Source organism: Euprymna scolopes, chromosome 42 (assembly GCF_053919585.1).
Source record: "Euprymna scolopes isolate OS-2025 chromosome 42, ASM5391958v1, whole genome shotgun sequence".
NCBI lineage: Eukaryota > Metazoa > Mollusca > Cephalopoda > Sepiida > Sepiolidae > Euprymna > Euprymna scolopes.
In genome coordinates this window covers 35,026,430-35,053,775 of record NC_136523.1, presented here as the reverse complement: position 1 = coordinate 35,053,775, position 27,346 = coordinate 35,026,430, and the positions used below count along the sequence as shown (strand labels likewise).

Genomic DNA, 27,346 nt, shown 5'->3' with positions numbered 1-27,346 from the left:
ACCAAAATGATCCAAGATGGCAAAACTAAAGTAAATTATAAATATTAAAGAATTAATATTTATAAAGTAATCTCAACCAGATGTAAAAGCTCGATAAAACCAAATAGGAGAGAGAGCTTATAATAACAAGTAGTTAATAAAACATGTTAAAAACACTTTGAAAAAGAGTTAAAAACATTTAATTTTAAAAAGGAAACACTAAATAAATGGATAGTCTTTAATCCGCGGAGTTTCGAAGAAATACTTTCCTTCTCATCAGAGGGTAGGATTTAGCAAAATGCGGGATCAGATTTTGCTAGCAAAAGTATTAAATGGAACTACAAGTAAGTCATAGATCTTACTTGGTAACAAAAAGTGAAGCAGAGGGTGAATAAAAAAGTGATTTCACGTGAATGGACAGTCTGATGATGGGTAAAATTTCCAATGATGGTAAAATCCAAAGATGCAAAGATTAAGGACTGTCCATTTATTTAGTGTTTCCTTTTTAAAATTAAATATGTTTTTAACTTTTTTTCAAAGTGTTTTTTTAACATGTTTTATTAACTACTTGTTCTTTATATATATATATATATATATATATATATATATATATATATATGAGAGAGAGAGAATTAGAATTGGAGTCTAAAGAGCAAAGTTCATTTTAATGTATTAATGCTTTAAAAGAACATTGCGCAGAGTAATGTAGATATATAATAAGCTCAATAGGTGTATGTATTCTAGAGCTATATTTATGTTGAGTAAAAAGATTTATAATTGTAAATTAGAAATCAGTTTCAAAAGGATGAACAAAAAAAAAAAAATCAATTGATTTTGTCCGTTCATTCTTTTGTAACTGATTAATAATTTACAATTATTAATCTTTATACTTTCTTTCTCTCTCTCTCTCTATATATATATACATATATATATATATATATATATATATAAAAAGCCAAATAAATATTTGAAAATATTTTTGCTCAAATATAATAATATATTTACAAGAGATTTTTATTTTGGGTATCAATAGTTAAAAAATAATAATAAAATAAAAAATAAACAAAAAAATAAACAAATAAATAAAAAATAAAAAGATGAAAAACTAAAGAAATGTAAAAATAAGAATTATTCATTAATTTTGTGCTCCATGTACAAGATTTTTAAGGTGATTCCAGAGTTTTATTGGGAAAATAATAAATATATATATATATATATATATATATATATATATATATATATATATAAAAATATATATTCATATTTTTGCTCAAATATAATATTGTATTTACAAAAGATTTCAATAGTTAAAAAATAATAATTAAATAAAAATAAAATAAAAATAAAAAAATAAAAAGATGAAAAACTAAATTAATTTTGTGCTCCATGTAAAAGATTTTAATGTGATTCCAGAGTTTTATTGGGAAAAGTTCACACAAAAAAATATGCAAAAAAAAGATGAAAAAGAAAGAATCTTACAAATACGTATCACACACGTATGTAAAATGTGTACATATTTTTAAATATGATTGCATTACGTGCATGCCTGTGTGCATGTGCTTGTATGTAGAATTACGCATTCCTGACACGATTTGGAGTAAAAAAAAAAAAAAATCTTTGATAGAAATGAACATAAAGCGGAGGTCAAAAATAAAACCCAAACAATTTCAAGTCTTTGAATTTTTGATAATCTCTTAAATAGTCAGAAATCATTAAAAACGTAATCTATATTTATTTACATATTTCTATTATACTAGCGGGGGTACCCGGCGTTGCCTGGGTTTTTAGAGGTGTGCGTTGGGGTGGGGGTAAAATAACCCTGTTTAAATATTATAAAAACAAACAATGTTAAAAGTTCTTAAAAAACAAAAAAACAAACGGTCCGGCAGTGCCTAGGTGTTTGAAAAACCAAAAAAAGTGTGTGTGTGTGTGTGTGTGTGTGGAGGGGGGGGGTCAAACTCGAACCCTTGAGGCAAAAGCAGAAAAAAAAAAAAATAAATAAATAAATAAATAATAATAAAAAAATGTTTTGGTAGGTGAGTATGAGAATCGAACCCGTACCCTTGAGTTGGAAATTAATGTGTGAAAAAAAAAAAAAAAAACGTGCGATGTTACCATTGGGCCACCGCGACATACAGCGTAGACGTGTTTGAATTTATTTATCTAACTATAAAAACAGGTGTGCGTAATAAAAGTTAACCTTGCTGCTTCCATTTGACCTAATTAAGAAGGTCAAATACAAGTCACGCAGAGTAAGCGTCTGTTCCCGGCGCATTGCCGCGAACACGTCCGTTTGAGTTTAGTTTCATTTTATTTATACTAAAAAGCCCAATCAACACGCGAGAAGCCAAAATAACAATAATTTTGTAAAAATCGACGTAAATAAATCTATACGCTACGCGCTTTCCTAATTCCTAGATATTATGATATAGGACCTATATACACAGTTTTAAGCGATAGTAACGACCCCGGGAGCGCGTGCGAAAGAAGCCTTTTGAAGACATACACGAAATGATCACATACATTTTGCCTTTTATATATATACTAGCAGGGCTACCCGGCGTTGCTCGGGACCGTATAAACAATGAAAAAACAAAAGCAGATATTGAACATATGTTTTATTCTTAGGGGAGAGGAATCTTTCATCTCAAGTTTTAGCGTTACAAACAAACATTTGTCTTTTATATATAGAGATAATGACAGGTTTTTTGGGGGCCCCCCTCGAAGATAACTGATCAGTTGACCAACTTCTAGTGGTCCGTTTGACGTGAAATTTCGATATTTGTCATCCGGGTGATGGGACTTCGATATGATACCAAATTTGTCAAGTTTGGTTCCGTCTTTCAAAAGTTTTAGCGTTACAAACAAACATACATACATACACACAGACGTTTGGCTTTTATATATATAAAGATAAAAGTTAGGTATGTTTATATATTTTCTAGCAGGGAGACTCGACGTTGCCCATCAACGAATGTTTCACGCTTCCATGTTTTTATTGTCATCAAAATCAGTGAAATCGTCCATTTTTCAACCAAATTGATTGATTGGCCGCTCTAATTAAGGACCCCCTCCTCCTACAGTGTACCTGGAAGTTTCACGTCTCCCCACAGTGATTTAGTCCACATTGCACTGCAGAGAACCTACTGCTAATTTTATACATATAAATATATATATATACACACACATACATACATAGTGGTTTGAATTGAAGTTTAAAATGCAGTATCATGGTTTGATTGTGCTCTAAACAGAAACATTCATTTTGAACATATCCCTGTAAAATCAAAGAACCTACTGTTGATTTTATGTCTGACCTTTCAGCTTGCATGGCAATAAAATTCGCAAATGTACTTGCGATGTTAGGCTGTGTAAGGTGTTAACTCTGGTTAAAATCGCCTGTTCCTTCTTTCATCGGATTATTTCGATTATTGAAGACATTTTGATAGGAAACACTAGTGCTCTACAGAGAAACATTCATTTTGAACACACTACTGTCTTAAGAATCTACTGTTTATTTTATGCATCTGACCTTTCTGCTTGTGCTGTGACAAAACTTCTTAAATATACTCGTGATGTTAGGCTGTATAAGGGTGTTAACATTAGTCAAAATCTGACTGTTCCTTTTTTTTTAATTGAATTTTTTCAATTATCGATACAAAACCTATCTAAGAACACGCCCAGACACAAAGTTAATCTGTGTGAAATTAACAAAAAAGTAAAAAATAATCCCAGTCGTTTTAGAGTCCATACAGAATAAAGACACACACATACACACAAAGTGCTTTTATATACAAATAGAGATACATATGAAATTAACTCCCAAACTAATTAACCAATCATTATGGATCTTTGAACACAGCTGCTAGGTGTAAGTGATCGTAATGATATATTTCATAAAAGGAGCTGCTAAAAACAGCCTATCCTGCCTTGACAGAGTACAAAATAGACTTCATGGCTTAGTGGAGGATGCCCTTTTCTCTACCCTGCAACCTCTCTCCCACAGAAGAGACGTTGCGAGCCTATCCTTGTTTTATCGTTATTTCCATGGCAGTTGCTCGTCTGAACTCCAATCTCTGGTCCCCCCTTGCCAATCTTTCACGAAAAACACCTGTCTAGCTGAATCCACTGTGAAAAATTTCCCCCACTCTATATCTGTGTCCAAATCAAAACGTGGATTCCATGAACAAAGCTTCTTTCTTAGAACTGCACGCCTGTGGAACTCTGTTCCGTCTGCCTGCTTCCCACCTGACTACAACTTGGATGTGTTCAAGTCCAACGTTAACAAATTCCTAATGAACCGCCCCCTTAAGTAAACACTTCATCAAATCTCCACACTAACGTAATGTACTTGCAATAACCCTTATCCCTGAGTGGCTTCCGGGCCTTGATAAGTGTTGACCACTGTGTGTAAAAAAAAAAAAAAAGTTTATATATAAACTCTTACGAAGAATATCTGTGTAGCAGTGGTTACCAATCTCTTTTTTTTTCATTTTTCTTAAACTTTTTCTTCTAGGGGATGGGACATCCAACCAGATGTCTGACATTTACCCCTATTTTAGTGAGTCCAACCAAGAGATCTTTTCAGGATTCTAGCCGTCCCTTTCAGTGCAATCGTTGCAGTATGTGGCCACGTGTGAGAGAGACCCCTTCTTGACTTTTTTTCTTCAATATTTTAAAGTCCTTCACTATATTTTTATTTTTAATGTTGTTTAGATGAGACATCCCCAGTTCACATAATTAAAAAGTTGAGAATTGCAGATTTAGATTTTTTTTATTTTTTTTTATTTAGAGTTTGAATTGAGTATTATCACCATGATTAAGAAATGAAATGTTTTTATGAAATAAAATGAAATTAAAAAACTCTTCCTGATCTGCATCAATGTAAGTTGCTGGAATCCATATTAAATAGAGAAATAGTCAACCACCTCAGCAGAAATAACCTTCTTAGTGACACACAATATGGTTTCCATTCTGCAAGATCTACCGCAGATGTGCTAACGGTAATATCTCATAGGATTAGTGAATCTCTTGACAAAGGCTTCCTTTCCAGGGCAATTGCTCTTAATGTTGTTTAGAGGAGACATTCCCAGTTCACATAATTAAAAAGTTGAGAATTGCAGATTTCGATAGTTTTTTTTTTTTTAGTTTTTTATTTAGAGTTTGAATTGAGTAGTGCCATCATGATTAAAAAATGAAATTAAAAAACGCTCTTCCTGATCTACATCAATGATTATAAAAGGCATAAAAAAAAACAAAAAAACTGCCATTAAATTATATGCTGAAGGTTTTCAGAGGGGAGGGGGGGCAGTAAAAATGACGTGGTATAAACATAAAAAATTAAACCAGCAGGGCTACCCGATGTTGCCTGGGGAAACATGTAAGATTCTGTTCTATCTATCCATTTCTCTTTCTCTGCCCTACCTCCCTCCCTGCTGTTTCTCCTTCCCTCTTACCACTCTCTGGACATACACACACACACTTCATTTTGTATAGATTCCCTGAGGAAGGAGTCGGCATAAGGGAAGTAACTTGATAAAAAAAAAATCAGTTTCTTTTAAAAATGGCTGAAAACTGACCACCCGTGAAAATTGCAACTTTCCCCTTCTAAATCTCCTCATTTTCCTCTGCCTTGTCCACTTCTCTCGCTAGACATACACAAAAAACTAGTTTTTTTCTTTCAATTTCTTGACAGACTTGGCATAAGAGAATTAACTCCTTGATTTAAAAAGAAAAAAAAATTTCTTCCCTTTAATCAGTACATAATCTAATCCCCCCCCTCCTTCTCGATTTTTCGTAATTTTTGGATATCTTACTAATTTTGACATGACAATTAAGTACGTAATATTGTTTTTGCATAAACGACATTTAAAAAAATGGATTTGTCAACTGTGTCTTAACAACTGATGGTTCAATCTTCGCTACAGGTAATAATTATTTAAGATTTCCACCTGATCATGGATGAAGGAACAAGAACAATCTACCTCTCCCCATAACTTAAGCAAAGGATTTATAGGAACAATAGTCTGAATAATTCAAGTAATACGCATAGACATCAACTTTCGGAAACGATCGTTAAAACTTTAGTGACAGATTAATATTCAATAGCTTTTCTTCATTTACATCTTGAAAACGTTTGATAGTCTAAATTATAATTATTTTTAATACCTACAGACACTAATGTTTCATCCTTCTGGAATCATCAGTGCAGGTAGTTATGATTGCTGCTGGTCGTGGGATTCGAACCCTGCAACAAAGCCATCTCTGTCTATTAGCAAGGAACAAACCACAGTGCCACCATCAACCACAATGATATTCAAGTGAAATTAAAAACCATTTTTAGTTTATACATAATTTTTCATAATTCAGTTGACTTATACAATTCTTGACAGTATCTGTTTCGTAGCGCAAAATCAATCACTTAATTATTATATCAATCAGTGAATCTATTATGCCCTTAACTCATCAGAAGAAATAGCAACAATTAATCCGTCAAAAGGAATTGAAGTGTGATTTAACATGACTAAAATCCGAAAATTGGAAGAGAGACTAAATACCTTTTTATTTTTCCATTACGCCATATTGAATTTCAATATATACACACAACACACACCAAGTTAAAAGGTATTCAGAGATAAAACCCATGAATTAAAACGAGGTTATTAAGAGTGCTCAATAAAAAAGAGCGGAATATAATATTTTTTATTTATATAGACAAATATTACATAGTTGCTACACTGAAAATGCTGATGTTTCAGAATGCTTGTTTTATTAAAAAACAAAATATATATATATGTGTAGGGCATAAATGTTATGAAAAAAAAAAAAAAGAAGGTCTACAGTAATCGATTGACTAAAGTGTCACAATCTAAAATGCAGGCCAAATGACAGACTTATTCATTTAAACAGATAGTGCTAAACTTAAAAAAACTTACTTTTTAAAGGGAGGAATGATTGCATTGTGTCTTAGCTGTGTAGCTGAATTGTCAAATATTGGTAAGTATTTTATCAATTGTTTCTGACAGTTTCTCTTTGATAAGGAAAAAAAAAAAATGAAAAATAGCAATTTCTTCTAAGACATTGAAGTTTTGGGAGTAATAAATAAACAAAAAATAAAATTAATGATAGAGGCGGAAGGGAATACTGAAAGAATTGGGGGGAAAAAAAAGGATTAAATATAAATTAGTGAAGATTAGTACTCAATTAAAATTTAACACTTTATATTTGAAATATTGCGGCATTTCAGTAGGAGGTGGTGACAGAAAAAGAACGGATATCGAAGGCAAAAGGGGATCGAGAGAAAGGATGGACATGTGAAGTGGAGAGAGGGAAGATGAAACTAAGGGATGGTATGCATTCAAGGCAGTACGTAGAATGGACATCAGGAGTGAGAAGTTGGGAATGGAAGCCGGGCGAGGCAGATTAGCCAGAGAAAAGGGTACAGATGGGAACCGGGCGAGGCAGATTAGCCAGAGAGAAGGGTACGAATGGGAACCGGGCGAGGCAGATTAGCCAGAGAAAAGGGTACAGATGGGAACCGGGCGAGGCAGATTAGCCAGAGAGAAGGGTACGAATGGGAACCGGGCGAGGCAGATTAGCCAGAGAGAAGGGTACGAATGGGAACCGGGCGAGGCAGATTAGCCAGAGAGGAGGGTACGAATGGGAACCGGGCGAGGCAGATTAGCCAGAGAGAAGGGTACGAATGGGAACCGGGCGAGGCAGATTAGCCAGAGAGAAGTTGGGAATGGAAGCCGGGCGAGGCAGATTAGCCAGAGAAAAGGGTACAGATGGGAACCGGGCGAGGCAGATTAGCCAGAGAGAAGGGTACGAATGGGAACCGGGCGAGGCAGATTAGCCAGAGAGAAGGGTACGAATGGGAACCGGGCGAGGCAGATTAGCCAGAGAGAAGGGTACGAATGGGAACCGGGCGAGGCAGATTAGCCAGAGAGAAGGGTATGAATGGGAACCGGGCGAGGCAGATTAGCCAGAGAGAAGGGTACGAATGGGAACCGGGCGAGGCAGATTAGCCAGAGAGAAGGGTACGAATGGGAACCGGGCGAGGCAGATTAGCCAGAGAGAAGGGTACGAATGGGAACCGGGCGAGGCAGATTAGCCAGAGAGAAGGGTACGAATGGGAACCGGGCGAGGCAGATTAGCCAGAGAGAAGTTGGGAATGGAAGCCGGGCGAGGCAGATTAGCCAGAGAAAAGGGTACAGATGGGAACCGGGCGAGGCAGATTAGCCAGAGAGAAGGGTACGAATGGGAACCGGGCGAGGCAGATTAGCCAGAGAGAAGGGTACGAATGGGAACCGGGCGAGGCAGATTAGCCAGAGAGAAGGGTACGAATGGGAACCGGGCGAGGCAGATTAGCCAGAGAGAAGGGTACGAATGGGAACCGGGCGAGGCAGATTAGCCAGAGAGAAGGGTACGAATGGGAACCGGGCGAGGCAGATTAGCCAGAGAGAAGGGTACGAATGGGAACCGGGCGAGGCAGATTAGCCAGAGAGAAGGGTACGAATGGGAACCGGGCGAGGCAGATTAGCCAGAGAGAAGGGTACGAATGGGAACCGGGCGAGGCAGATTAGCCAGAGAGAAGGGTACGAATGGGAACCGGGCGAGGCAGATTAGCCAGAGAGAAGGGTACGAATGGGAACCGGGCGAGGCAGATTAGCCAGAGAGAAGGGTACGAATGGGAACCGGGCGAGGCAGATTAGCCAGAGAGAAGGGTACGAATGGGAACCGGGCGAGGCAGATTAGCCAGAGAGAAGTTGGGAATGGAAGCCGGGCGAGGCAGATTAGCCAGAGAAAAGGGTACAGATGGGAACCGGGCGAGGCAGATTAGCCAGAGAGAAGGGTACGAATGGGAACCGGGCGAGGCAGATTAGCCAGAGAGAAGGGTACGAATGGGAACCGGGCGAGGCAGATTAGCCAGAGAGAAGGGTACGAATGGGAACCGGGCGAGGCAGATTAGCCAGAGAGAAGGGTACGAATGGGAACCGGGCGAGGCAGATTAGCCAGAGAGAAGGGTACGAATGGGAACCGGGCGAGGCAGATTAGCCAGAGAGAAGGGTACGAATGGGAACCGGGCGAGGCAGATTAGCCAGAGAGAAGGGTACGAATGGGAACCGGGCGAGGCAGATTAGCCAGAGAGAAGGGTACGAATGGGAACCGGGCGAGGCAGATTAGCCAGAGAGAAGGGTACGAATGGGAACCGGGCGAGGCAGATTAGCCAGAGAGAAGGGTACGAATGGGAACCGGGCGAGGCAGATTAGCCAGAGAGAAGGGTACGAATGGGAACCGGGCGAGGCAGATTAGCCAGAGAGAAGGGTACGAATGGGAACCGGGCGAGGCAGATTAGCCAGAGAGAAGGGTACGAATGGGAACCGGGCCAGGCAGATTAGCCAGAGAGAAGGGTACGAATGGGAACCGGGCGAGGCAGATTAGCCAGAGAGAAGGGTATGAATGGGAACCGGGCGAGGCAGATTAGCCAGAGAGAAGGGTACGAATGGGAACCGGGCGAGGCAGATTAGCCAGAGAGAAGGGTACGAATGGGAACCGGGCGAGGCAGATTAGCCAGAGAGAAGGGTACGAATGGGAACCGGGCGAGGCAGATTAGCCAGAGAGAAGGGTACGAATGGGAACCGGGCGAGGCAGATTAGCCAGAGAGAAGGGTACGAATGGGAACCGGGCGAGGCAGATTAGCCAGAGAGAAGGGTACGAATGGGAACCGGGCGAGGCAGATTAGCCAGAGAGAAGGGTATGAATGGGAACCGGGCGAGGCAGATTAGCCAGAGAGGAGGGTACGAATGGGAACCGGGCGAGACAGCTTAGACAGAGAGAAGGATTCAAATGGCTGCAAATGAGAGCTGTGTGAGACATTTTAGCTGGAGGAAGAATCAGAGGTCAAGGATTGCATTTTATCTGAAGGATTGGAAAATGGGTGATGTGCAAAACAAGCCAAAAATATTCAGCTGGAACGAACACGGGTGCAGAGGTATGGGAGTACTTTAGTTTGAAGTAATATATATTCAGCACAAACTGCAACCCATTTAAAGAGCTTCAGAAGAATTATGAGAACAATTTCCCTAAAAAATGACAAATACTGATATTTTACTCAAAAGTTACCAGCAAAACAGGCATGTAACATTCGTACAAGGATCTTGTAGGAATATTCAACAGCCTTTTGTATAGCGTACGTGCGGAAAGTGAAACTCTCGTCAAGATATTTGCATACACATCGCACGATAGAGCTAAGCGCTAAATTGATGAAATGGCTGCCTTTTGGCAAGGGGGTGGGGAGACGAACGGAAAGGGAAACAGACCACAAGAGGGAAACAAACGGGGAGGAAGGGGACCAATAGGAAAGACTGAAAAAAAAGGGGGGGGGACAGAAAAAAAAATGATGAGGAAGGGTAAAATATAACAATTAAAAAAAAAATATTAAAAATTAATTAACAGCAAACAAAGTGTGGAATAACAACTACAAAGGGTGTATGTATTTTGTCCTGGTGTGGTACTTTCTCTGGGTGTGTTGAGCATCCTTCCTCTGAAGAAGGAAGTTTCTAGGGACTGTTAAATTGACAATTCGTGTCTGTACCTCACTCGAGTGAGATGATTTTAATGCTGATTATTTTTGCAAGGAGCTGTCATCGTCCTCTAACATACGGTGCCTGGTATTTCAACCTGGTCACCCATCTGGTACTGACTAGGTTCCACGTCATTTTGATGAACTGAAAATTGATGTCATAATCATGTTGTATGGGGGGGGGGGTCTCCTTTCTTACACTAATCATACCAGTCGAGAATATAGCATCAAACAATTGATCCGACATTGTGATGAACAGAGACCTTATTTGCTGTTTGGCTATGGTTTGTTTAATTAAACTCCCAGATGTTACCTCCTCTTTTTTTAAGGAAGGAATTAGTTGCTCAAGTTTTCAAGGGCCACAGTGCAGCACCTCTTATGTGCGCGTTCCTTCTCCCCCCACCTCCCGGCCCTGTGTTACACCTTCCTGTGGTTAATACTGTTGGATGCAGGTAGGGACGGAGAAAGACAAGAATTTTAAAGACTACAAAATAATATTATAATTATAATATATGATTATTGTCGTAATAGTGTGAGAAAAGAACTTGCCGTAATTTAGACGTGCAGCAGTTCTTCACCGAACAAAGTCAATGAAACGTTACATAAAAAGGGAACATTCAACAGAAACAGGGCAAAAAAAAAAAAAACATTGTATGCCAAGAGGTACTGGACTGAAAGGGTAAAATAATGAAAGTCTTGATCCTTTTAGCCTGCGATATGAATGGGATGAAGGGCAAAAATTAGATGGTAGGGTTAGAAAATTTTAGGTGATATGAACAGAGTAAGCTTCAAGTTAATAGGTTGCACTTGGATAGAGGAGAGAGAGAAAAAAAAAGAGTGTCATCTCTGAATGTGGTGGAGGACAAGTTGGCAGACAGCTGGAAAAAAGGAAAAGTTAGTTGTGTGGTCAGAAGTGGAGAGAGAGGTCAGATATGTGTAGGAAGGAGAGTCACACTTCTTCCAAAAGGGATCAGATCAGTTGTGGGGAGTCCTGAAAACTGGGGAAGGTGAGGACAGATCAGATGGGGGAATCTGGAAAGGAAGGACAAGTCAGATAAGGTGTGAAGGTGTGTGTAGGGGGGAGGGTGCTGGATGTGAAGAAGGTGAGGACCTGTCAGATAAGGGGGGGAGGGGGGTGCGCTGGTTAACTGAGAAAAGTAAGGATAGGTCAGATGCAGGGAGGCTAGGAAGGGGAGGACAAGTCGGATATGGGGGTGGGGGATGAGAAAGGTGAGGACTGGTCAGATAGGGGAACCTAAAAAGGGTCAGGTCAGTTGTGGGAGTCCTGAAAACTGGGGAAGTGAGAACAGGTCAGATAAGGTGTGTGTAGGTGGTGGTGAGTGGATGTAAGGAAGGGAAGGATGGTCAGATAAGGTGGGCGGAGGGGTGGGCTAGAATGTGAGGAAGGGGAGGACAGGTCAGATACAGGGTTGGTTGTTTTTGTTTTACAGCATATCAACCCTTTTCAGGTTATTTAATGCCGAATCCAGTGATTTTGAAGAAAATCTTTTTAATAGAATATATTTGTTTTCGTTTTTTTTTTTTTTTTTTTTTTTTTTTTCAAGTTGGTTTTTATTTAACCCGTAGTTGGGACCCTAACAGGTACTACCACTCTGGGTCAGAGTGGACCTGGGAGCAATGGCAATTAAAGGGTGGCTCCACACTCCCCAAAGCCCACAACCTGGGGCCTCACCATCAGATATAGCTTAAGGTCATATATAGAACCCAGATGCAGGGAGACCAGGAAGGGGAGGACAAGTCAGATACGGGGGAGGGGGAGAATGAGGAAAGTGAGGACAGGTCAGATAGGGGAACCTGGAAAGTGAGGAAGGCAAGGACAGGTAAAGAAGAACAGGTTAGATGTATTTGGAAAGTGAGGAAGAGAGGACAGGTTAGATGCTTCCAGAAATTAGATGAACTGGAGAAATCAGAATACAGGAGAGAGAGAGAGGGGGGGGTAAGTATTTCAAAGAATGGTATCTCAAGAAAACCAGAGATGGGAGGGGGGGGGAGTAGTAGTAATAATAGCAACAGCAGCTGTTGGGGGGGGGGGGTGAATTTTTCCATTTCAGTAATGATTAGTTGATTAGTAGTAGTCGTGGGGAAGGGAATGAATAGTGGGTGGTTGGAAGTACTCATGAGGAGCAAATTTGTTTATATTGTACTTACACAAGGGGATCAAGTTAGTTTGAACAACTCCCTGCTGACCAACTGCTTGACCACCATTGTCCGGTAAACCATTTAGAATTCCGTTAATGTATGATGATTGATTGCCTGTAAAAAGAACAAATTAAAGCAAAAAAAAAAAAAAAAAACAAAAAAAAAAAAAATAAAACAAACAAGATTCTTATTTGTACGGCTAGAACAAAATGTTATGGAATGTTTCGCACAGGAAGTGAACAAAATCTCAAAAAACAAAATGACAAGTTGGAGATCCTCATTTGAAGAACACCCACACACACAAAAAAAAAAAAATAAAAATGAAAATTAGACTTAAAGCTACCCTCCCTCGTCTGTAAAAAATGTTTTTTTAATGAAAAAAAAAAAATTTAAATAAAAAAAATTCTTTTTAATAAAAAGACAATGAAAAAGTAAAAAAAAATTTTTTATTAAAACTCTGATCTAATTAAAAAAAAAAAAAATAAAATTCTTTTTAAATAAAATAAAATTCTTTTTAATAAAAAGACAATGAAAAAGTAAAAAAGAAAAAAAATTTTTTATTAAAACTCTGATCTAATTAAAAAAAAAAAAATAAAATTCTTTTTAATAAAAAAGACAATGAAAAAGTAAAAAAATTTTTTTTCATTAGAACTGATCTATTTTAATTAAAAGAAAAAAAATTTACAGTGATGTTTCAGTTGAAAGAAATGGCAGCTATAATAACATGCAGATTAGGGATGCGCTGACGAATTATTATGGTAAAATCGGTTATTCTAGCAAGGTGTCTCGAACCGAACGTGCCAGACAATAGTGTTACACCTATACTTTTGATGAATACGATCAAGAAGAACAGGTAACTCAAAATCTGCCAGAAGTGATGTTAAGATAAAGACATTGCATCGATATAAAAATGTTTTGCTTATTAAACCGAACTTCCTAGAAATAATCAAATTGTCTTTTTTTTTTTAATAGAATAAAATATTTTTTGACATTTCTGAAATTTGAGATGAGGAGTGGTTATTGGTATTATTTGGATTACTCGAACTACTATCTTCATCTTGACAACCCGTGGTGCAGTGGTTAAAGTATTTGGAAAAATTCAATTATAAAAGTGATATTCTCCTGGAGGTTGAAAGTTCAATCCTCAGTGTGGGCAACTGAAAAATACCATTACGAATTACTTAGGATCTCTATCCAGTCACGGCTGACGGAACAAGAGCATGCTACCCCCATGAAATAAATAAAGGGTTACGTTCACAATTCTGTTCAAATTCCAAAGTTCGACTGAAACATTCATGAGTTTGACATGATACATCGGAAGAAGGTTGGAGGTTATATCGACCGAAACATTGTGAAAAATCACACTCAAGATGAGAACAGTAGTCTAATGAATCCAAATACAAAAAATATTTGTTGCATTAATTTTGTACATTCTTATTTAAAAAAATAAATAAATAAAATCTTAGGGCAACAAAAATAAATAAAATCTTAAGGCAAAAAAAATAAATAAATAAATTAAATTTTAAGGCAAAAAAAAAAAATTACTTCAACATTTTACATGAAATCTGCATGTATTATGTTTTTCAAACTTTTTCAAAAAAAAATTTCTAAATACAAAAGGAAAACAATACAAAAAATAAAAATGAACGAACATAAGTTAATATACTTTTTATAATACGAAAAACAAATTCATCCAATTTGATTAAAACAAAGTCTGATTTAATAAGCAAAACATAAACGGCTTTCTTTTTAAAAAATTTGTATTACACAGAAAAGTTAGAGAAAAAAATGATTTTAACCATTTAATAAAATATTTTGTAAAAACTTTTTGAGTTCCTAAAATTTCAAATGAACCTTACGAAATAATGTTTTCAAACATCAATGTTTATTGCATTTTAGATCAGGAAGCCAATATCTTCAGACAGCCAAATCTGGTAACAGATTGGGTATGACTGAGAATAAAATGTAACTGTATTACCCTGCGCAGGGATTGAACTCAAAACATTCAGATTAGAACTTCTGTGTCCTCTAATACATTAAACTTAAAAAAGAATTTCTAAAGAACATCTGAATTTATTTCTAGGAGTCAAACTATTCATTAAAAAAAAAAAAAAAAAAAAAAAAGGAAAAAAAAAAAAAAAAGGAAATGGATATTTTAAAAATGCATTTCAATTAAAAACACTATTACACAATTATGTGCCATGTTGAAATTTTTAAAAAAATCCAAAAATTACAAAAAATGATAGAGTAGAAAAATAATTGCAAGAAAAAACAATTATTGAATAAGGCAGTTTTCTTGGTTTCTTCTGTTGTGGTCAATTCCGCACGACAAACTGAATTATTTCCCTTGTTCTCAGTTAACTTTTGTGATTTCCAATTAGAAAATGGCTGACTGAGAATATTCAATAATGTTTTGAAAAAAAAAAAAAAAAAAATAGTTTTAACAAAACTTCAATTTTTGTTACTTTCAGATTCTTTTTTTTTGTTAATAATTTTTAACATGACATATCAATACATAATAGTGTTTTTACTTGAGAAAACAGTCTAGCAAGAAAAGAATGTCGTCTGGGTGGGGGAGGTGGAATCACTTGGGTGGGAAACAGAAGTAGGAAGGATTGTTGCCTGGGCATAGGGAAAGGAGGGAGGGGGGGGGAGTAAGGTTAGCAGGGGCGGGTGTTGAGCAAAGAACGAAAAAGTAGATTTCATTTTTGTTTAAAACAGATAACTACTGGTGAAAATCAAACACCACCAAATAAACGTTTTGAGACGCAAGAAAAATATTAAAGTTATGACCAAACAATATGTAAGAGTACTTACCAGCTGATAAGTTACCAGTGGCAACGCTGTTCCAATACGAATCTGATGGTGATTGGTTGCTTCCTCCAGCTGGGGGCTGTGGTGTCTGACCCGTGTAGCGGAAATAAGGATTCTTCAAATCCAAGGAATTGCAAGATTTTGTGTTCGTACCAGGGATGTTCAGTTCAATGTCAACATCATAGCTTTGTCTTTGATGGGGGGTGGGGGGTAAGTAGGAGAAAGAAGAAAAAAATTTGAAATTAACAAAAAAATGGATGAAAAAAAAGGGGGGGAGAAAGAAAAAAAATTTAAATTAATAAAAATGGATGAAAAAAAAGGGGGGGGGGGAGAAAGAGAAAAAAATTTGAAATTAACAAAAATGGATAAAAAGGGGGGGGGGGAGAAAAAATTGAAATTAATAAAAATGGATGAAAAAAAGGGGGTGGTTAAAATTAACAAAAATGGATGTAAAAGTTTTAAAAAAAAAAAAAAAAAAAATAGGATTTTATTTTATTTTTTTCAATGCCTCAAAAGAAATGAAGAATAAAAAGGAAATTGCAGGAATATGTGTAAAAATCCGAGTTGGCATTTTTTTTCTTTTTAACAAACATTTTTTTTTTTTACACAAAGGGAGTCTAGACATTACTTCCTTTTAAAAGAAGGAGATTTCACTTTAAGCTTTGCTTTAATGAAGAGACAAGACCAAACAACTTAAAAACTTACCTTTTATTACACCTAAGCATCACTTTCCCTGTAAGCGTTTGTCCCTGTTTTACTAAGACTGGCGTCTGTACGAGACATCGGACTTGATACCAATGAGTAAGAGCTTCCGTAGGAGCCGTAGACAACCAAACAGTATTGCTGGGGGAAGAAAATAAAAGAAAGAAAATAACAAAAAAAAAATTTTTTAAGAGTAAAATTGTTATATTAACTACTAGCAGTTCAGCCCGGCTTTGCTTGGGCCTTATGTACTGTTCATAGCTGTGTGTGTGTGCATATCTATATATATATATTAAAATGTTTGATTCATGTCCAGGTAACCTACATCTAAAATTTCAAGTGCTTAGACCCGAAATTGCCGGAGGAGTTTGGTAGAGTCTGCAAAGGTCAACTCTTTCAACTTTGACCTCTTGACAGTCAAATTTCTGCCCCAAAACTGATTAAAATGCTTGCTGCGTGCTTGAATACCCTTTATGTAAAATTTCGAATGTTAAGATTCAAAATTGGCTGAAAAGTTTGCTAGAGATCACAAAGGTCAAATCTTTTGAACTTTGACCCCTTAGAAGTCAAAAGCCAATTAAAAAGCTTGTCCTATGTCTGAATATGCTTTATGTAAAATTTCAAATGTTTACACCAAAACTTGGCTGAGTAATTTGGTAGAGACCGCAGAGGTCAAATTTTTTTTTTTTATTTTGATCCCAATTTTGATTCCTTAATGTCCAAGGCACCTACATCTAAAGTGTTTAGATCCAAAATTGACGGAGAAGTTTGGTAGAGTTTTCAAAGGTCACATCGTTTAACTTTGACCCCTCGACAGCCAAATTTCTGTCTGAAAACCAATTAAAAAGATTTTCCCAAATCTCAATACCCCTTATGTCGAATCTCAAGTCTGTAGACTGAAAATTGACGGAGTAATTTGGTAGGGAAATGTACAGACCCACAGACAATTTCACTTTTATAGATATATATTTTTGAGGACTTTGTTAAAATGGTGTTCTTTTGCATTACAGTAATTCCGAACAAAGGTTGATATGTCATCAAGCTAATTAATAAATTTTATTGTAAAATAAGTTTTTTTTTTTTTTTTTGCTTCTTGCCAGAAATTCCCCCTCTATTAGAACACAAAAATAAAACAAAAATCTGTATGATATATGTACCTGTAGCAGAGCAGAAATATATTCCAAAAATTAGGTAAATTGATCAAGTAGTTTTATGCTTATAAATCAGTTTTAAGTAATTAATGGGAATTCAGAGGCATTACAGCATAAATCTAGTATGAATTATTAAGTTCGCTCCTTGTGTTTGACATTTTTTTTTTCCAAAATGACATGAAAGTCAGTTACTCTGCAGATACTGATAAAATTTTGTGATTTTTGGAATATGATATTTTGTTTCATCACAGGTATATACATCATACAGAGCGTTTATCTTTTTTGTTTTTAATATAGAGTGCATTCTGGACAAGAACAGCCTCCCCGCCTCTCACAACTTCTTATAAAAAAAGGACAATCCATCCAGTCATACTTCCCCGAACACAGTTGACTGGAACAAGTACAAATGGTTTCAAAACAGTTTTGTAAAAGTTAAAAAATCATCATACCCACACTCAGAACTACGACCAACTAGATTTTTTATTTTTAGAGAGAAAGAGGGGTTAATTTTACTCGTCCTCTCCCCCAAAAAAAAGAATCTAATATATAAAAACCAAACTCTGTGTGTGTGTGTGTGTGTGTGTCTGTCAGAAACTTTTGACACGTAACAAATACTGACAAAATTAATATCGTTAGAAAGATCGATCTCTCAGACAACAAATATGTAAAAATTCGCCAAAAAGATTCATTGCTCAACTGGGCTGGGTTTTTTTTTTGCAAGGAGGCACCAGTTTTGCGGCAATATTGTTGCAAGTCATTTACACCTACTGATCTCAACCTACGTTTAAAAGATGTTATATCGACGGCCCATGATGTCACAAGTGCACCATGGGCACAACGTCTAATGCGTTTGCTTTTTTTTTCACCTCTTTTCCCTTTTTCGCGTTACAAATTTGAGCCTGGCAACTGTGACTAACTTTTTTTTTTGTTTTGTGCTCGCACGGGTATTTATTTTATTTTTAGGGGTTTAGTTGCTCACCATCTCTACACACCCGGGCAATGCCGGGTATCCATGCAAATCATATATGATAACAAAAATTAGAGGGCCAAAGCAATACATCTTGTGACAGAAAGTTAACAGTGGATTTATTAAAAAATTTTTATTAATTAAAAAAATAAAAAAAAATTTTGTTTTGTGGTATTGTGAAATAATTGACTTACTTAGTGCCAAAGAAGGCGACATCGAACCAGAATGCGAGTCCATGCACAAGGCCCGCCTGCATCATACTGAATATGAGTGGAATTTCTATCGTGTGAAGATCCTGTTCCTGAGCCTTTTGAAAATCTACAACATGTTTATTGGATTTGGCAAGGCAGATTCGGATGTCAAATGTGTCCTGAAAAATGAACACAAAAAAAATTTAAAAATTAAAAAAAAAAAAAAGGTCAACAAGAGTAAACTATTACCACTTTGAGAGTTACTTTCACAACATTTCAGTCAATGCAGACCCTTTGATTTTCTTCAGGTGTATCTTGTCAAACTCAGGAATCTGCAGGGAATTTTGAACGGAACCGTTTATTTAACCCACGGGGGTAGCATGCTCTCGTTCTGTCAGTCATATCTGAGTAGAAGTCAAGTAATTTGCAACAACTTTATTCAGTACACCAGATGATATGTACCCGTCACGAGATAAAAATATATTCTGAAAATCACATGGAACAAGTAGTTTTACTTTTGAATAAGAAAATCAAGTTTTATCAGTAGCTATTTTGTTCGCCGTTTTAAAAACAATAGAAAAAACACAAGGGGCATAACTCAACAAAACTCAAATTTGTGATATTTTTGTTCTTTTCAAAAGGTGGCTCTGTTGTTCTCCAGAATTTCTTCTATATTAAAATAAAATCTGTATGATGTACGCACCATGACAAGCGATTGTAATGTACTGTATTATGCGTGCCAGTGGTTGAATCATCTCCCTTCAAAAGTTTTTTTTTTTTTTTAAATTACATTTTCACCCCAAACAAGGCACATTGCCACTTTGGTGTAGGGGGCTACTATCAGGGGCAGCAACTACTGGGGCACTATGTTGGGATTTGGGCAGCAAGATGTCGGTTCACGTTGCACTTGAACTTCTGCATGTCAGTACAGTTAGGGAAGCAGGAACCTGGAATGGAATTCCAGAGTCTAGCGGTTCTGGGGAAGAAACTACTGGAGTAGAAAGATCTTTTACATCTAGGGATCTCTACTGTGTGGGGGTGGGATTTAGCTGCCTGTCGGGTTTGTCGAGGGTGTTTGCGTCGTGGGGGCACAAGTGTCTGCAGTTCGTCAGTTGGTTTTGATTGTTTTTGTTTTACGGCATATCAACCCTTTTCAGGTCATTGAATGCCAAATCCAGTGAAAAATTTTTGATAGAATATATTTTTTTTTTAAAGTCGGTTTCTATTTAACCAATAGTCGGGACCCTAACAGGTTGGTTGTTTGGTTGTTTTTGTTTTACTGCATATCAACCTTTTTCATGTTATTTAATGCCGAATCTAGTTATTTTGAGGAACGATTTTTAATCGAGTATATTTGTTTTTTTAAGTCGGATTCTATTTAACCCATAGTTGGGACCCTAACAGGTACTACGACTCCAAGTCAGAGTGGACCTGGGAGCAATGGCAATTAAAGGGTGGCTCTACACTTCCCAAAGCCCGCATCGGATATAGTTTAAGGTCATATCCAGGACCCCCTCCAAAGGAGGAAGTGTTAAGGGTATATCAATCAGGGAAGATAAGATTAGACATTTGCAGTTCTTGCAAGGAAGTGGCAATGTCCTACATACAGCCTGGTATTCCTAAAAGGTCACCCATCATTTAAACTGCCCCCTAAGCGAGACAGGTTCTGGTATGGACCTGAGGGATGCCTCAGCCACTGGAATAAATGGAATGAAAATGGCACTAATCCTATGCAGATTTAATCAGCTTCATCCAAAGGAGGAAGTTCCATGGGAGTATGAAATTCACAAGCAGTCCCCAGTCGCATGTATATCCCCCTCAGAAAAGAAGACATTAGGTTTTTTCAACTCTTGCAGGAAGGTGTCGATGTCCTCCTATTTATAGCATCTGGAATTCTCAAATTGGTCACCCATCTGGTACTGACTAGGCTCAGTGTTGCTTAACTTTGGTGATCTAATGAGAAACGCTGCATCATCATGATTATACTGCATGTAATGTACAACATGTGATGGTAACGAGACCCTGGCATTCTGCATCTAGTCTGGTGCACTGCAGCAGCGTCTGTGTGGACTATAAAGTGGAAGCTGGATTTGCTTCTCTGGATGTAGGTTTGCTCAGCTGCCAAGGTCTCCTTCTCGGCGTTGCAGACAAAGTCTGACGGGATGCCAAGCAATACTTAAGACATTAAAAAAATGAAAATATCGAGAAAAGGTTGTATTGTAACGTATCAGTTTTGAACTGAAGATCTCTGAAAAAAAATTTCACTTAATTTGATGAAGTAGTTATTTTTTCACAGCGGGAAACACGTTTTTATGGCAGCACATTGAAGGTAGACATCTTTGAATTTTAAAAATTTTTGTTTGGATTTTTCAACCACACTATGGGGAGATAACTCAATTTAAAGCGCCTACACTCCCTCTCCTAAAATACTAGCTTTTCTTCCTAAAAAAAAAAAAAAAAAAAAAAAAAAAAAATCGAACCCCCCAGAGAATTTCATTCCATAACGGATATGTACAATTTGAACTTTTTTTTTTTTTTTCCGATATTTTCATTTTTTTTAATGTCTTGATTAAACTGTACAAGTACCTGCCAAGCTAATCTAATCAGAGCTAGCATAGCTGCAGGAGTTGCCGGGAAAGTGTTGCAATGCTTAAACATCTGCATGTCGGGATTCCAAATTAGATTTTTTTTGTCAGGGTTTACTCCCTTCTACAATCAACAATAAAAATAAATAATAATGACAAAACAGTAACACTGCGGTAGATGACTGGAAATACTTACAACAATTGGCTGTCGGAAATATTCTGCAACGGCTGCATTCCGTAAACTTATCAAGTTTACCCCATGGAATGACTCTTGATACCTAGCGAGAAAAAAAAAAAAATAATGTTGTCACGGAATATAACTGGTTGTTAATCTGGGAATTACAAGATATCGTTTTGGCACCAAATTCTTTATTTAAACAGAAAAATAGTAAAACGTTAGAACAACAGATTATGTAAAATGCTGTGTCAGCCATCTTGAAAAGCCCCCCCCTCACTTCCAATCCAGGGGAGATAACTCTTTAGCTTTTCGGTTGTTTCCCTTTATAACGCATCACCCCCCCCTCCCCTCATTTGAAATGTGATCCTAGTAAGAGGTTTTATGTGGATCTATTTGTAAGTTTGGCGTTGGCTTACAAATTCTCTGGTTTCTTGTTGGGACTTTGATTTGAGACTTGCTTTGTTTATTATTCATAACTGGAACACTTTGGGGTAATTCAAATGTGTCCAGTAACACATGTAAAGTGATGGCTGCATCATTTGGACGTCGCTCTGGAAGGGATGACTGACGAAGCTGATTCACAGGTCTAACCCGAATAGATAGAGGACATTGCCAGAATGGCATATTATGCGACCTTGTGTCCATTTTTCTTAACCATTATGGTAGTCCTAAGCCAATTGCAAAAATATGAAATTATCATCCAAATTCCGACCAAAGTAGAGTAGAAAATGCTCAGTCAACATATTAATGTACTTGATCGAATTAATTCGACCTTGCAAGCAAACTATAGGCCCTGGACCATTGATACTAATAATGTCCCACACGAAAACTGAACCTTCACCACCTTGCATCAAAGCCTAGCTTATTGAACTTGCTTTCGTCGCTAAAAAGCACTTTTGACAAATATGAAGAGTCATGACGAAGTTGAGATGGCACTTTCTGTTCTCTACAGAAATCATTGGTTTGCATCTTGCAACATGTCCTCGCAAATTAAATTCCTTTAATCTGCGATTGACAGTAGAAAGAGCACTTTTTAACAAGATTGCACTGTTGTTGGATTTTTAACTTTGACCCCAATTTTGACCCTTTAACATTTATTTTTTGGGGCTCAAATGAAATTAAAAAGTTTGATCCATGTTCAAATAATCTACATTTGAAATTTCAAGTGTTTAGACCCAAAGTTGGCAGAGGAGTTTGGTAGAGTTTTAAAAGGTCAAATTGTTGAGCTTTGACTCCTTGTCAGCCAAATTTCTATCCAAAAACCGATCAAAAAGATTTTCCTAAATCTCAATACCCCTTATGTCAAATATCGAGTCTCTAGACCAAAAATTGACAGTTATTTAGTAGGGAAATGTACACAGACACACACAGACAGACATTTTCACTTTTATAGATCGACTCAAGAGACATTAGTTTTATATGGTACGATAGAAAAAAAAAAAATAAAGAAAAAAAAATTAAAAAAACCATACTAAGTAGTCACCTATGGAATTTCCACAACATCCTGCTACTAAAACGTATTCTTTGACAAGTAAACAAAAATGAGAGTTAACGAATGTTGCGAATGCTCACCAAAAGTTTGCTTTTGAATACTGCTCCATGAATAAGGCTTCATCAGTGAATGGGGCAATATGAAGATCTCCTTGAGTCGGAAACATCCGCCCTGCACATAAATAAAACATGGAAGAATATTACAAGTAATCAGGAAAGCGCAACAATTGTCACAATTTTTCAAACCAATTTTTTTTATGAAACATGTTATTTAAATTATCATACATAAAAAAAAAAAAAAATGTCAATTTCTGACAAGGCATTAAAAAGGGAAAAGAACAGCAACAATTTATTATTTATACATATATATATATATATATATATATATATATCATCAAAATATAACACGGAAATTACATAATTGTCAATGCAATAATTTATTTCAACCTTATGGTATTTTCAAGCATCTAAACTAGACAATTACATTTTTGATACTGAAATAAAGAAAGAAAAAGAATCGGGGCCCCGACCGTCAAAAACCAGAGGGGGTGATAGTAGCAATCCACTTAATACATTTTATAGAGAGGGTGGGAATTAAGTTAGTAGGGGAGGGATTTTTTTAAATAAACAACAAGAACATTATGACACTTAACGACTATCCGGTAGCCCGACGTAACAGAGACACACCTAAATATGCACGTTCTTACACGTAAATGACTTGACACGCGTTTACTAACCTAATTCCCACCCTCTCTATAAAATGTATTAAGTGGATTGCTACTACCACCCCCTCTGGTTTTTGACGGTCGGGGCCCGATTCTTTTTCTTTCTTTATTTTAGTATCAAAAATGTAATTGTCTAGTTTAGATGCTTGAAAATACCATAAGGTTGAAATAAATTATTGCATCGACAATTATGTAATTTCCGTGTTATATTTTTATGTTATTGCTCTGTTTACCACATTGAGCTCTCATACCCGGATTTCCTCCTGGAATTATTCCATTAAAGCGAAAATGTGTGTGTATATGTATGTTCGCAAAAGGCTTTTTTCCAAGAAGCAATCGGTCAGCTCACTCCTTAAAACTTTTTATATGCTCTCTAACTGATAATATCTACAAGTTAAGAATGGGGATCGTCTGTCTATTTAATTTGCCCGACATTGTAAAGCTAAATATTCCACATTTTTGGATCGCCGCGTGGATTCGGTCTTTTCGTATAAAAGCGAAACTAATTCGAAACTGGCAGTATTGTTCCGGTTGCAATCGCCGGGAACGTCCACAAGCAATCAGCTTTGATCAATGCGGAGTTTATCCTTATATCAGACAATTGCTATTCAATTTGGATAATCCCCTTCTTATGGGGAGCTGGTTTCCCCCACAAAATCTTGGGGAAACAAAAAAATAAAAAATTGACCTCATTAAGTCATTAAGTACGGGCACCTGCCAATTCTTAATACTTAAATTAATTCAAACATGTTTCCGTTACTATTTCTTGGTGGCCGATCGGTTAACGTCCATCAGAAGTTCCTTTTATTGACTATTACGTTATACACGAAATCTCCGTAAATTAAAATATCATATTTAACTGTATTTTATGACAAGGCAACATCCCTCCTCCTACTCCACTAGTTATAACATAAAGGACAAATAACTTAAGAACAAGAAAAAAAAAAAGCACGCTAGAAACACCCACATCAGTGTGTGTGTGTGTGTTACACACACAATTTTTTTTATTTAGTTATTGGAGGTCAAATAGCCATTTATGTCATTCAAAACTTACACATCCTTTAATTTTCCGGCCACTCATTAAAGGGAAATAATTCTAATTTCATTTTCAGAGTTACTTCCCTTATGCTGATTCGAATTTGTGTGAGTTTAGAAAAAGCAAAGAAAAGAAAAATAGTGATGGGAGAGACAGAAAACAAGGGCGAGGTAAAGAGAGAAGTTATGCCACACTTTAGCCCATGGCAATGCCGGGTAGCCCTGCTATTAAATAAAGCATATATTTATGTTTTAAATCTAAATTTCTAAATACTTATATCGTTTGCTATTGCACAGGATAGAACATGCTACAATCGTAGTGTATGGGTGTAAATAACCTGATTGTGGGAGGAGGGGGGGGGGGGGGACTTGCATAATAAAACTAATAAAATGTTTCTGAATTTTTATTGATATCTATATAAGTAAAATCTATAATTTTCTGCGTGTTTTCTAGTTTGTCCCTAAGTTACGCTCGGAAAAAGGCCAAATATGTGAGATTTGAGTACATTTAAAGCTGCGCCCTCTATTGGGGTTATGTTCAAGTATGGAACACGCTGGATGGTTGTGGAGAAATTGAGACCGTTCTTTAGTACAGATTCTATCGGTTTTTTAAATTTTTTATTTTTTTATTACATTTTCACCCCAAACAAGGCACATTGCCACTTTGGTGTAGGGGGCTACTATCAGGGGCAACAACTACTGGGGTACTATGTAGGGATTTGGGCAGCAAGATGTTGGTTCATGTTGCACTTGAACTTCTGCATGTCAGTACTGTTGGGGAAGCAGGGACCTGGAATGGAATTCCAAAGTCTAGCGGTTCTGGGGAAGAAACTACTGGAGTAGAAAGATCTTTTACATCTAGGAATCTCTACAATGTGGGGTGGGATTTTGCAGCCTGTCGGGTCTGTCGAGGGTGTTCACGTCGTGGGGGCACAAGTGCTTGCAGTTCATCAGAGCATTCACCGTTACAATACTTGTAGAACAGGCAGAGAGATGCAACGTTTCGTCGATGGGACAGAGGCTGAAGCTTAGATGCCAGTTCAGGGCCTATCAGATTTGCGACTCTCTTTTGAACCTTGTCAAGGAGCGAGAGACTAGTAGCCAATGCACCAGCCCAAATATGACAGCAATACTCCATACATGGGCGAATGGTTGCCTTATAGAGGTACAAGATATTTTCGGGTGTTAGTAGTTTTCTAGGTTGGTTTATAGAAATATGTCGGCAAGTTGAAACAAGCGTTATTCATCCATCCAAACATAAATTTTAATCGTTATAAATCATCCCAGGTGTATATTTAGTATTTCCTGTGAATTTCAGTAGGGTTATGTAACCAGCAGTTTAAGATTTTATTGGTTAAATATTTTCACAGATACATTCGATTTATCTACACAGATAAAATAAAGCCGAAGATATTTATAAAAAAAAAGAAAAGAAAAATGGTTAGTCAGAATCAATTGTTGTGCCAAATTCAATGCTGTTTGGGTTTGAATTTCAAAATCTGACCGACATAAATTTTATAGATTGGGAAAAAGATGCACATGTGAGCTTACCTCCAGGTTTTAACCATTTCTTGGCATGAAGAAAACTTTCTAACATGCGTTCGTTAAACAACATGTAACCCATCGGTTCAGAGATTATCGTGTCCACTTCTTCTGGGACAGTTACGTCCTCCACTTTGCCAGGAATTACAATAATCTGACCGACAAGTTTGTTGTCTTTTACCAGCATCTGAGAAAGAAAGTGCAGAGACGTTGTTTAAAAAAACTTTTTTTAAATAAATAAATAAAAAGGGAAAATGACCAAAAGCGTACGAGAAAAATATGGAAGCAATCTTGAAAAAAAAAAAAATAAAAAAAGAGCATGAGATAAACCCGAAAAGAAAAAGGGGAACAGTGTTGACCTTGCCCCCCCCCCCCTCCAATCGTGGGGACAGAAAAGTGGTGATTTATTCAAAAATAAAAGAGAGGAGGGAAAAATGAAAAAAAAAAAAAAAATGTAGGAATAATATCCCTGAAATCTAATAAGAGGGGAGCAAAAAATTAAAACAATTAAAAAAAAAATTAAATAAATATAAAAAAACTTTGAATAAAAAAAAAATGGAATAAAAATGTAAAATATTGAAATAAATTTCTTTAAATTTAAAAAAAAAATGTAAATAAAAATAAAAATAAAATAAAAAAAGTAAAAGATTTTTTTAAAACCATTTTAAAAATTAAAATAAAATTTTTTTTTAAAAGAAAATATAAAAAAAAATTTTATTTTGTATTTAATTTTTAAAAATTAAAATAAAATTACAAAACATAAAATAACAATAACAATTATAAAAAACAATTTTGTCGACTTACTTCGCAGTGTTGAGCCATGCTGCTTGCTTCTATTGCATAGACTTTACGAGCACCTGCCTGGATGGCAAAAAAGGACAGAATCCCTGAACCTGCACCCACATCAAGAATCACCTGCGGAAAGATGGAGGAAAAAAAATAAAGTGATGAGTTAAAATTTTTCGATTTATTTAACTTTTTTTTTTGTAATTGTTTAAGATCTTTTAACAAAAATTCATTTTTTATTATAAGATAAGATTTCTATTATTGAGTATGCCATACAAGGTGTTTTGTACACTAGCACTGAAACATCTCCAGGGTTCGAGTCCTAATAACAGTCAAGCTACGCTGACGAGGGGTAGGGTCCCGAAACATGCACATACGTAGATTACTGTTTTAAAAATAAATAAATAAAAATATTTGTTTCCATCCAAAATAAAAAATGGGCAATTTCTAAAAAA

At 36.5% G+C, this 27,346-nt stretch overlaps 1 protein-coding gene across 11 annotated transcripts in view; it reads right to left on the bottom strand.

Annotated features, from left to right (window-relative positions):
- LOC145267015 (histone-arginine methyltransferase CARM1-like) overlaps positions 1-27,346 on the bottom strand; it is a 206,289-nt gene that overhangs the window by 104,113 nt on the left and 74,830 nt on the right. For all 11 annotated transcript variants that reach the window (XM_080122917.1, XM_080122919.1, XM_080122921.1 and 8 more), the window contains 8 exons: positions 26,910-27,020; positions 26,115-26,292; positions 22,885-22,975; positions 21,331-21,412; positions 18,553-18,728; positions 16,244-16,381; positions 15,542-15,729; positions 12,734-12,838 (listed from right to left, as the gene is read on the bottom strand). In XM_080122917.1, coding sequence (XP_079979043.1) covers positions 12,734-12,838; positions 15,542-15,729; positions 16,244-16,381; positions 18,553-18,728; positions 21,331-21,412; positions 22,885-22,975; positions 26,115-26,292; positions 26,910-27,020 — 1,069 coding nt within the window. The remainder of the gene's footprint in view (positions 1-12,733; positions 12,839-15,541; positions 15,730-16,243; positions 16,382-18,552; positions 18,729-21,330; positions 21,413-22,884; positions 22,976-26,114; positions 26,293-26,909; positions 27,021-27,346) is intronic.